Source organism: Botryllus schlosseri, chromosome 11 (genome assembly GCF_051294905.1).
Source record: "Botryllus schlosseri isolate E-star chromosome 11, Bs_hap1, whole genome shotgun sequence".
Taxonomy (NCBI): Eukaryota; Metazoa; Chordata; class Ascidiacea; order Stolidobranchia; family Styelidae; genus Botryllus; species Botryllus schlosseri.
The window spans coordinates 15879214-15891903 of NC_137246.1; the positions used below are offsets into that span (position 1 = coordinate 15879214).

Consider the following 12690-nt stretch of genomic DNA (forward strand, 5'->3'; position numbering starts at 1 on the left):
TCAGGAATCGCGCCGTGCATCTCATTTCCAAGGCAAAAGCAAAGTACAATGAGAGATTTTTCAACAGACACATAAAGGACACTCGAAAAACATGGTCAGGACTTAACTCTCTCCTACATCGAAAAAAAGGCCATAAGTCTGTTTCGGAAATTGTGAATTCGGATACCGGATACAAACTTTCAGACCCGGCGGCCATCGCAAATCACTTCAATGAATATTTTTGTAACGTAGGCCCAAATATTGCTTCTTCTATTACAAAACCTGTGTCGGCCAGGTCAGAGGTGAGATCGATCGATATCCCAGTCAATTGTGCTTGAACGTACGACCAAATACGAAGTAGAAGTAGCCATCCACAAACTGAAATCGCACAAGGCCGACGGCTATGACCAAATCCCATCATGGTTTTTAAAAATGATAAGCCTGCATATCGGTCAATATATGGCCCATTTTTTCAACTTCATGATAGAAAATGGAGTCTACCCAAGCTATCTAAAAAAAAGCCAGATGAGTAGTCCCTGTACACAAAGCTGGGGATAGAACTAATGTCACCAACTACCGTCCGATATCCGTTCTCCCATGCATCGGGATTGTATTCGAAAAGTTGCTCCTCTCCCGCCTGTCCTCATTCCTCGCCAAAATGTCTGTCATTTCCCCTCAACAATTTGGCTTCCGAAACAAACACCAAACCGCTCATGCCCTCCTAACAGTGGCCGAACAGTACTATGATATCTCAGAGAAGCGAAATGTGGGATGTAGCATTTTTCTCGACCTAAAAAAAAGCGTTTGACTGCGTAGATCATAAAATTCTCATCTCGAAATTGGCGCGTTACGGACTTCGGGGCCCACAACTTGAGCTCATGAAAAGTTACCTCACTGGACGCCAACAAATGGTTGCGATCTCAGACACCTTGTCCTCTCCTCACCCGGTGACCTGTGGTGTGCCCCAGGGCTCAGTACTTGGACCGGTCCTTTTCACCTTATATGTCAACGACATTTTTGAAACCTCCTCATTGAACACCACACTGTTCGCTGATGATACTCACCTCCTCTCTTCCGCATCTTCGACGGCAGAGCTGGATGCCCTGACTGGTGACCAAATGCCCAAAGTCCATGAGTGGACGGCCCAGAACAACCTTTGCATAAACGCCTCTAAATCGCAATTGCTGACAGTTAATTCAAAAAATAACCTAACCGTTAATATCGCTGGTCAGCCCGTTTCCAACACAGATAATGCCAAATATCTCGGAGTTTTACTGGACTCGAACATGTCCTGGAAGAGTCATATTCAGTCCCTAGAAACTAAATTATCACCGAAGTGCGGCCTGTTCTACAGCCTTGGGCGCTTCATGCCAGTATGAGTTCTTCTGATACTCTTTAAATCCTTAATCCAATCGAAGTTACATTATGGCATCCTCTGTTGGGGGGCTGCCAGTAAAACTGCACTCAAGCCACTGCAGAAACTACAGCATAAAGTGCTCCGAATCATAGCTAGGGCCCCAAAGGGGCCTGGCTGCCCATCCAATAAGTCGCTGCTGAAGAGATTCGGCGTCCTAAACATAGAAGATATGCGGAAACTAGAAATCGCCAAGTTTATGTATCAGTTTCACTGCGGTCGTTGCCCCGAATATTTCAATGACTTCTTTACCTCTGAATCAAAAGCGCACAAGTACAACACACGCGCGTCCACGTCGTCCAAATATCATATGATCGACCGAAAAGATCATCGCTCCATCAAATTAGCCGGACCTGATGTGTGGAACAGTATCCCGCCGGCCATCCGACAGTCGACGAGCATGTCCACATTCAAGTCGAAATACAAGCAATTACTACTAAATAAATATACAGTCCATCCTCAAGATTACCGGACCACGACTGACCTATCGATCTCGCTTCCCATGACATGCCGCCCTATTTCTTGTCGCATTCTTCTTCTATACTATATTGAGTATATTCTTTACTTTCATTCAGTGTGCATGCCTCCTCTTTACATCGCCTAGGCCAAGGTGGGTGTCAGATTCCATAGACTACTCCTTGTCGCTTCGACATCTTCCTGTCTTTTCATTGTATCGCATTTTTGCGGTGTATTGAACTGATAAAATTGCTAATAAACCAATGATGATGATGATGATGATGAAGATAATTGCTGGTTGTGAAAAAAATAATTTCCAATTCCTGCCTTGCATAAATCAGCATTATTTCTGAATTTCAAGTTAGAATCGGATTAGGATTGGACCGACAGGGATTTGAATATACAAAAGTTCTGGATTAGGATTTGGATTAGGACATAGAAATTCCAAATCCGTTCATCTTTGTTGAGCTTGAGAGTTGAGCATGAGCATGAGCACCAGAAGACGCTGCTGAGTTTGTTTTCTCGAAGCCAACGTAGTACTATAGATAACTAACCTACGTAGTATAGATAACTAACCTACGGATAGATATACAACACCCATCGTCACGCTTGCTTGCCCGGAGGAAAATACTGCTCAACAATCTGAACGCAACGTAATTGCCAATCCCACGGCTGACGACCCGAACGCTCAAATTAAATAAATTTGATCTTATTTGAAAGCTACTGTCGCACTGATTCTGAAAATGTACATTACAGTCTCATCAAGGCAATGGAACCATCGCGAAGTAGCCTTCAAAGTCTGAAAATCGGCATTGTTCTAAACAATCGCAGTGACGCACCACAATGGCCATAACAAAACCCCTTGCGTGGTTGCTATTGTTCAGAACAATGCCGATTTTCAGACTTTGCGGTGTATTTCGAGGGGGTTCCATCGTCCTGATATGATTTTATTGTATATTTTCGGAATCAGTGCTACAGTAGCTTTCAGATAAGATCAACTTTATTCAATTTGAGGGCTCAAGTCGTCAGCTATGGGATTGGCAATTACGTTGCGTTCAGATTGTTGAGCAGTATTTTCCTCCGGGCAAGCAAGCGTGACGACGGGTGTTGTATATCTATCCGTAGGTTAGTTATCTATAGTAGTACCGAGACCACCGACGAGCTGGAACTTGAGATGACTCGTGCCGGACTGCACTTCCGTTTCGTCGCACATTAGGTAGTAAGTTGGCGGTTCACGCAGTATAAGGAATAAGGCTCGCTATAATAGTTTGGTATTAGTAGTAATTGATGTTCTGAGTATTGTTGAGCATACAGCATAGCGATTTGAACCAGAGCACGATTCGAGTCGCGCCAATTTGCAGAGAACTTCGACTGCTAAGATACTGGAATGATTTGAGTTCGCCTACCGCATACCGGTACGCGGTACCCCGGTGGAACTAAATTATATTTCTCAAACGAAGTATGCGGCTTTCAGAAGAACGAGTACTTATTCAACATCGTAGGTCGACTGTGCTTGACTTGGCTGCAACGGAATGACATCTTATTTCTGTCTGGAGTTTGTGTTATTAAATTATGAGAGTGGATAAAACAAATGAATGAAAAGAATTTATTTATATTAAATCAAAGTAAGTTGATACAGTATCGAATTAACTTTAACAGAGATAAGACGAGATTACCAACTTACTTAGAATAGAAACCTGATGTAATTAGTTGTGATTAAACTGCACCTGCAGGCTGCAGCAGTATAGAAGATACAGGCCTACCGTATGATATGATATCTGCTTATTGACACATGAAAAACTTGAATATAAACATGGTTAACAGCAACGCGATCACCTGATTGTATTGCCCTCATCACCACCAGGGCGTTAATTATAGCCCGTTGATGATTAAATTCCTACGTTTTTACTTCAGAGAGTCTGAATATGATAGGTGTGCTGATCTTTTAGAATGCACTACTTATCCTAAGGACATGAACCGCTGAAGATTTGTATCGTCGATGGGTGTTCGGTCTGTCGTTAAAAGTCTACTTCGCATTCCATTTTACGTCGTTTACGTCTCGAGAAACAAAATGGAAAAGTATGGGGCAGCTCTAAAATCTCAACCAAGAAAAACTGCCATAATTTCAATAATATTCTTTTCATTGCTTTTAATTTTTCTATCGCTTCTGCCGTACTCATTTTGTGATGTTCTGTTTTGCTCATTGTCACGTCACAAACTGGTTATTGCTGAAGGAGATTCTCCGGTTGAAAATTCATATCTACAGCTATATTCTGGCTCGAACATACCGATCCCAGATGGAAAAAACCTGAAAGATCCTGACATCTTTACAGAATCAAGCTTTCTTGACATAAAGTTGCGACGACTTGTCGCTCAAATATACATAGACACTCCATTAAGTGGATCACAAGTGCTGTCCAACAAAAACTTCACCTTTCTGCTGAATGAACTAAATATAGCTTTGAAAGTTAACAACTTTTATCGCAGACTTTGGGGATGCAATGAGATATCTACTATTAGCATGCCGAATTCGGTTCAAAAAACGAGGCACACTATATCAGGCGATGTGCTGTATAAAGGGAAAAACGTTGCGTTGCAAACGTCTTTGGCAGACTTGGACGAGATGATGTCTGGTAAATGTGGATCCGCTGATTCGGATAAGTCACGAGACAATGAGAACAGGTGTTTTTTATTGAAAAGTAGGCGGCTGCTACAGCAATATCTCTTCATGCAAGAATTGACCCATCCGAACATCGTACAAATTCATGGAATTTGTTTGGATGTCATGACCAAGCCTAGCCCGGCATCTTTAGTCATTACAAAAGAAACTGGACTTCTTGTGAACATAAAAAAGTTGCAAGAGCAATCATGGAACTTGCGTCTCAAAATAGCGATTGATATTGCTGGGCTGGCATCATATCTAGCAAAAAGTCCGCTTGGCCCTGTTATGCTTGAAAACTGGCATCCAAATAACTTCATAATCACGCAAGACGGGACGTCAATTTTGTTGAAGTTAACCAATTTTGATCAAGCAATCGTCTTCGCTGAACGTGAATGCAATTATCATAGTGAGTGCGATATTGATGGTATGCACACGCCAACATCGTGTCAGAAAGGCGTTTGCATAAACTATGCGGACCTGGCCAATGTTTATAACATGGACCGTCCGTTCCTCAGTCCTCTATTGGAGGATGTCGTGCCAAGTCACGTTGTTTCTGAAGTTGAAAATATCTTCGACAAAGTGCGACACCACAGCTGCACATCGTCCGAACTTTTAGCACTGCTGCTCAAGCTACAAGCTTCTACTAAAGACGCGGAACCCGGCAACCAGGATCAAATCGGAAATACGCAATTACGTGAAGCCTTGAAAAATCATCATGACGGCGCGCAAGTGGATTCATGGGAGCAGCACGAATCACATGTAGCTATCAATGAGGTTGATGTTGGGCAGTTGCATATTGAGATCAATGAAAAAAATGAAAACGTGCCTGCTGTGGACCAGATCGAGGAGAAGGAAGCGGATGAATATAAAGACACGTTTGGTTACAAAAAAATTGAAAATGCTGATTATCCAGGACGGTACGATTACTACTGTCCTAGAAGTAAAGCTGAATGGGGGTGTGTCGTCTCACTACGCAAACTGGAGGATGCTGCTAAAAAGTGTGACAATGACCCTAAATGCAAAGCCTTCGTCACAATGCCACACTTGAGAAAAGAAGGTTGGATTATTGTGATATTGAAGAGCGACAACAGCAGAGCCGTTGATCACGCCGGCACCACCGTCTATATAAAAGTGTCGGACCAAGATAAAAGTCTGATCTCCAAAGACACAAAGGACACCGCTAAAGACACGGGTGTAGTGAAAATTTGTTATCAGGACCTCGTGCATACCCAAGAGTCTAACCGAGAAAGTCGCATGAAGCATTTGATGGAGGTCTGCGACTGGGCCGGGATGTCGGATTCAAAATGGCAGAGTGTGGTTTTAGAAGCGTCGGTAAGCGATGCTACAAAGTTCAAGCCATCTAGAGGCAAGATGGCAGTTGGCGGCCAAATGGATGTAACATTGGATTCATCGTCCAGACCAAGTCCGGCATTGTTCTTGGCAAAAAATGGACCAAACGAATTTCATTTGGCACAACTAGCCGTGTATCACCTCGATCGAATGCTGGGGTTGTACAAAATTCTTCCTGCTTTTCTCAGAACTTTGACTGAAACGGAAATGGCGGATGCAGGTTTTCCTGTCGATATCGGAGGCAACCAATTTGATGTATTCCGGCTTATGAAGAATGCGGACAAATCTTTGGCAGGAACGATTGTCCCTATGATTCGTGGACGCACCGGCGTCGAGCATTATATATCTGTCCCGAAATTAGCACAGGTCACGAATGCTGTGACACCTTTCAGCACTCGGCAATGGCACGATTTGGAATATTTGTTGCTCATGTGGTTGGCGTCATTGCCAATGCCCAGTAAAGGTCATAGAAGCTCTCAAGGCCATTTGATTCATATCAAAGCTGACGAGGCGTTCCATGCCGAGCCTCCAGCGGATGTTTTGCAGTATTTCTATAATTGTCAATTTCCTCGCGTTGCAATCGATGTTTTGCGGACGTTGCGTTCGGCCCATTGCAATTTTGGTGATCAATTGATTGCTGCCATCCGGAGTGTGTATCCTGACTTGCCAATATCTGCATTTACTTTCAAAGTCCCAATGGCAGACATCGCCACAAGGAATGCAAATAGGCTGCTGGAAGTTGTAGACGTCTGTGTCAAAAAATTTGGCGACAATAAGGTGCTGTACGATTCATGAAGGCTTTTCTCTCCATTTACAACAATAACATTCCTGATATTATGAGGCGATTTGCTTTATGATCAGTGCCTAAATATTGATTTCTTCGATACTTCTCATCCAGGATAATCGTATACTGGCTTGGTGGGTTATTGCTCAATTGGGCAGTTAACAGGTTTAAGACTATCTTATGCAATGGCGTTTTAGCTTCGGGCTGAGAGAAATCTTCATGTGGGTGAGGTGCAATCTTCCATTTGCCTTGTCATGATAATTCTAATGTTTCATCAAATTCTTCATTCTGTTACTTTGTGGCACATTTCAAAGTTGTAATATCTTTGTTAATCATTTTTTATATCTTGAAGCCTGATATTATTTTCAAATAGCTGTAGTGTAGTTTTGGTGAGAAATATTTTAAATTATTGCACCTTTGCTTTGCAAAGTCGCATACTTTCTTCACTGCATAATATTTCCTTGTGTGGGATAATCTTGGTGCGGTTCAAAATATCACTACTGTAATATTTCTCACTTTCATGTTTATGTCAAATGGCGGTTTTTTCCATTACTTGAATCATGAACTCCTTCCTTCTAATAATTTCACAAGTGGACGTGAAAATATCATGTTAGTCTACATTTCAACGCCAGTCCTGTCTAGGATGTAACATTGTATACTATAGTTTCATATAACTAGCGGTACGTCATTGATGTTAGATGAAATTTTCTATTTGTATAGCTATTCAAGCACATTTATTTGAGTGTTTTCAGGCTCCCAAACGACTGTAATTAGATAACAGCGACGGAAAGTATCGCTTTTCAAAAAAAATGTATCTTAAGTTGGCTGAAAATGGTCCATTTAAGATTTTGCAAATGGCTAACTGTTACTGAATTTTCTTTCTGGTGATGCAGTGATTTGTTGTAAGCTCTGATTTTCACATCCTCGTGGAAATGTCAAGGTAACAGCGACTATTATAGCGTCCTTTCAAACTTATAGTTTTACTGAAAGCGCTCGGTAGGCTATTCTGTGCATTGTGAAAACACTGAAAACCCATGTGTATGCCTTCAGTGTGGCTATAGAGCAGGGGTTGCCAACCTTTTTTAACTCGTGGCCCCCTTTGAAAAAGCAATGACTGCCTTGATTTTTGCAACCTTGAGAAAAATTCAAGAAAATATATTTTGATTAAAACACTGGTTCATACAGTAAACTGGGATATGTTTTGGGAAAAGCAGCAGCTTCTTTTTTTATTGACTTAATTTAAATTCATCTCTCTTATACTAGCTGAGTCGGAAAAGATATATTTTTCATGGCACTCCCTGAAAAAGACTCGTAGCCCCTCAGGTTGGGAACCCCTGCTATCGAGATATGGTACTAGCGTCTTTGTAGTGTTACGGTAAATCGCAGGAACCTTATTGACCAGTTTTAATTATGTGACGGAACTGCATCCGTGAATATTCTCATAATTCCACCTGTCCAATCTCGCAAATATCTTTCATCAGACGTTTGTTCATCCCTCACGACGTGTGTTATGAATCCAAAACGATTATTGGTACTATGTTGGTTAGTCTTTGCACTGTGAATAAATTGTTTTCCAAGATGTCTGTGGTCTAATGAATTTTGTGTCGAGTGTTGATAGCTGATGAATTCGGACACATCAAATGGTACGCGGAGTAAATATTATACGCTCACGGTGATTACGTTAGAACCAGTGGGTTGTTTATGTACAGACGTTTTCAAATTTCGTTAAGCGATAAATTTCGACTGGAGGGTCACTCATCAGCGCTCATGGATCCAGGCAACGAGCTAAAGCTTGCTATGTTATCAAATGTATCAACTCCTTGTTTAGATTTGGCATCGAGAGCGTTGCGTGACGCGGAGCAGAATTCTTTCTAACGCTACACAGCCGTGAAGCAGTAAACAATAGTCCGCCGGCGCACAAAAGCTCGCCGACCAAATAATTAACGTGCATTCTTATCGAAGCACCAGGAAATTTGTTGAGTGCCTCCTTGGGCTAAATTCCAATGTTTTGTCAGCCGTTTCTATCACAAAGAGACGCTTAGGATTACAGAACATCATGACACATTTAATAGTTTATTCAAATGTGTTATGATGGTTTCTATCACAATAGTCATATTTTTGCCGGATGTGTTACACAAAGTCATTGACAGTTACGAATTATGTCAACCGGTTCGCTGATCTCATAAAATTAGGCCAAGAGGCGTAAGTAGCATTGTTAGGTTTAAGAAGTGTTGGGATCAAGTCACTACCTTCGAGTCACGAGTCATTGCCCATTTTGACTCGAGTCAAGTCAATCACTTTTCGAAGCATGAGGCATGAATACGTTATTGCACTTTGCTAGCTGTCTGTTTGAACCGAGGAACGAATATAGAGTTAAATATACACGCAGGATGGCGCTATATCGCTCATTTATACGTAGAACTGCTAAACTACGTAAGTAATTACGTAGCCCCCTTTACTATACTAGTTAACGACAACGTAAGCTGTAAGCTTATATCACTTCGTTTTTGGACATTTTTTTGTGAGAGAACAATGGAGGCTTAGTAAAACGCACCGTGGATTCCAAGAATGATTGGTCGCTCTCACGTGTTACACCAGCGTTTTCCGAACAATCCGAACATATGCAAGATTCAGTGATATTTATCGACACCGATTACTTCATGACTTGAAATTGACTCGTGAATTTTGCTCCGAGTTACGAGTCAATCCACATTTCTGATACCCCGAGTCAAGTCAAGTCATTTTAGTAAATAAGTGACTCGAGTCAAGTCAAGTCATACGAAATAGTTGACTCGAGCCATCCCAACACTGGGTTTGAGTTTGGTGAAGTTTTAAATTTCTTTGTTATAGCTACATGCAAAAAAGTTACAATAACAACTGGACACAAAAACAAATTACTTATTTTTAAACAGATTATTCGGATCAGACAAGCGGGAGAGTTGTCCCTTTTTTAGTCATCACTAGCTCCAGTAGTACGTTTAGCATAAAAGTCTCGTTGAAAATATAAGCAAAGCAACTATAACGACAGCATGCGAAAAAAGAGGACATAGGTACTCCTAGTTGACCCAATGCGAACCATCTAAATCCAACAATGTGTTATGTATTTAGGTTGGATGAAAATAAAGACTCTCTCTCTCTCTCTCTCAACCACTGGATATGAAGATCACCTTAATCAACGGCTGCTGCTGTTTCCATATACGCCCAAGAAGCACAATGCAATATAAACGCTTCACTCGTTTGTTGATAATATCCTAGTACAGGAGTGTTCGGTCCACTGTCCAACCCGTGACCAGCGCGGCCTTTTTCAAGATTATAGGCTACTTCAAGTTTATCGCTTATTGCGTATTTTCTGCCGGACTTATATTCAGACAAATTAGCATAATTATAGCGTATTGTTTTCGTCCTTTGTCTTCATTAATAGCAGTGGTTTTCAAGCTGGCGCGGGTCGTGAGCGTCTTTTGTGTCGACGTTTTTTTTTAGGGGGGGAGGGGGTGGGGACGAGGAGGTAGAACTGCTTACACATATTTATATCAGGAAGTCGACAAAACGACACTAATAGTCGCGCAATGCGCGAAGGAAAAATTCAAATTGGATAAATCCGCCAAAATTATTTGCCCCCTCAAATATGTAAGATCACTTGAATATTACCGGCAGCCAGATGGAAATAGGCCTAGGCTATTACATCGTCCTTTTCAGCGGATATTCATCATCGTCGTATTTTTAGAATAAACTTCATCGAATCAAAGCATATTCTTGATAAACCGTATAAAATTCGCCCATTGGTTAGCCGGAGGCCACACCCTACAACCAGACTTGGACAACTAGAAAATTTTCAGTTTTTTCAAATTAGATTAAAATTAGAAGTATGAGCTACAGTTTTCTCCAAATTAGAACTGGAGCTACACAATTTTTCCAAATTAGATTAGAATTAGAGCTACAATTTTTTTACCAAATTAGATTAGAATTAGAATTAGAGCTAGGCCTACACAATTTTTTCAAATTAGATTGGAACTAGAATTATAGAGCTACACAGCTTCCTTCTAGTTTGATTAGATTTAGAATTACTGAATTCGGAAAAAACTTGGAAATTGAATGAAATTGTGAATGAGAAATAATACGGCAATAATCAAGGTCAGTTCATATCAAATCCCAGTGCGTTCCCATAGTCATGAGAATGGATAACGTCAAGGTACACTATGCTTGGCTCGTTTTGCACTCGCCAAGGGTCACCAACACGTACGCGGGCCAGATACGGCCGGCGATCTAATATGTGATTTTGGAAGAATGCGAAGTAAAGCATTTCGAAATGCTGTAATTGAACTCAGTTTCAAATTATTGTTGTTGTTTCAAACTAAGCTATTCGCCTGTACCCAACAATAATTACACTATTCCCCACTAGTCGAGACGGCTTCGGCGTTGTGTACTATAACGCATGGCTGTAATTCGATCGTCATAGTTTCTATACTATGATTGTAAGCAGAGGTGGTCAGTAACGAAGTACTTCTACTTTTTGAAGTACTTGAAGTAGATTTTGCCAACTCACACTACTTTTTAAGTAGTTATGGTTGTAGACTACTTCTACTTCTACTTGACAGTTTTCAGTTTTGCAGGCTAAAATAAGCGTAGAATACCTACTTACTTACTTGTGAACCACCACTCCTACTTGAGTAGAAATTTCGGCGTTACTTCTACTTCTACTTGAGTAGCGACGGTGACTACTTTGACCACCTCTGATTGTAAGTACGGTGTAAGTAATGCAATGGTGGCTTTTGGCACTGGATTTCCCTGCGCGAGAGGGACATTCTTGTTGACTCGCTGCAAAATGCCGCGGACACCGATGCATTTTCAGGAAAACAATAAATTAGATTAGAGCAGAGGACCATTTCACAAATTACACTAGAATTAGAATTAGAGCATAGAAACATTTCACAAATTAGATTACAATTAGATTACTTGCATTTCGCTCTAATTTAGTGAAATTAGACAACTAGAATTATCTAGTTGTCCAAGTCTGCGTACAACATTCAGACGCGGCACCATGCACTTGCGCATACGATTCATCCTTTACTCCGCTTCTGCGGGAGTCAATCAAGTTACTTTCAAGCTATCAATTATAGGGATAGTGCGAACCCCTCAAAGGTTCAGTTTCGTGTGAACCCGAACATTTCTGAAAGGTTCTGTGTGAACGTGAACCTGACGTCATATTAATAATTCCAAGCAACCCTACATTTCAGTATATAGTGATTACAAGATACCAAGCGACGAAACGCAGGCCACATTCTGCCAAAATTCTGAAGTAGGCCTACATACCGACCTTTTAAACGTCACAAAATGTATCGACTGGAGCAATCAAATGCTACAATAATTCCATAAAATCAATATCTACCGTGCCTTTACCGACAATTTCGACGCGAGGACTTGCAACGGAATATAGGCTAATATAAGCTCACGCCGGGTGTCAGACTCAACCGACGACGCGGGCCGGATTCAAACCTTCAGATAGCTCGCGGGCCGCACCAGTCAAATGATTCCAAAATATTACCTCGAAATCAATGTCCTTGTTTTTCATTTGAATACTTTACTTAGCCTACACAATACTATATTACATTATATTACGGATCATAGGGGTTCAATTCTAGCAACACCTTTATTCGCAAACAATGAAATTGGCAATGATGATGCGATGATTGGGCGGCTAAATACAGTTATAAACTGATAGAACAGGGGCTCTAACGATGATATAAGTTGGCATATTTCTACACGGCCTTTGTTTAAGTCGTATAATGGCGTCGACCCTGCGTATGCGTTGTAAGGAATAAAAGTCCATTTCAACATCCGAATCCACGCAAAATAATATTATATTCTCTACATTTTTTGTATTATTGTTTGTTATCGTTAGTTTTGAATGTAACGACTTAAGTGCCTCCTGCTTTGAGGATTCGTTATCTGTACGTCATATTTCACCCAGTTGCATTTTTGTTTTGCGTATCATTGATTTGCACGGCTGATAAATCAAGACGCTCTCTCTCCCTCTCTCTCTCTTAC

General features: G+C 41.1%; 1 protein-coding gene across 1 annotated transcript; it reads left to right on the forward strand.

Annotated features, from left to right (window-relative positions):
* The first annotated feature begins 3546 nt into the window (after positions 1–3546).
* LOC145450581 (uncharacterized) lies at positions 3547–8224 on the forward strand. Its single transcript, XM_080329101.1, has one exon. The coding sequence runs from the start codon at positions 3849–3851 to the stop codon at positions 6654–6656; it is 2808 nt and encodes a 935-aa protein (XP_080185227.1). The 5' UTR covers positions 3547–3848; the 3' UTR covers positions 6657–8224.
* Positions 8225–12690: the final 4466 nt, after the last annotated feature.

Excerpts from the sequence above, each read along its gene's own strand:
- LOC145450581 (XM_080329101.1), top strand. The coding sequence starts at position 3,849 with ATGGGTGTTCGGTCTGTCGTTAAAAGTCTACTTCGCATTCCATTTTAC.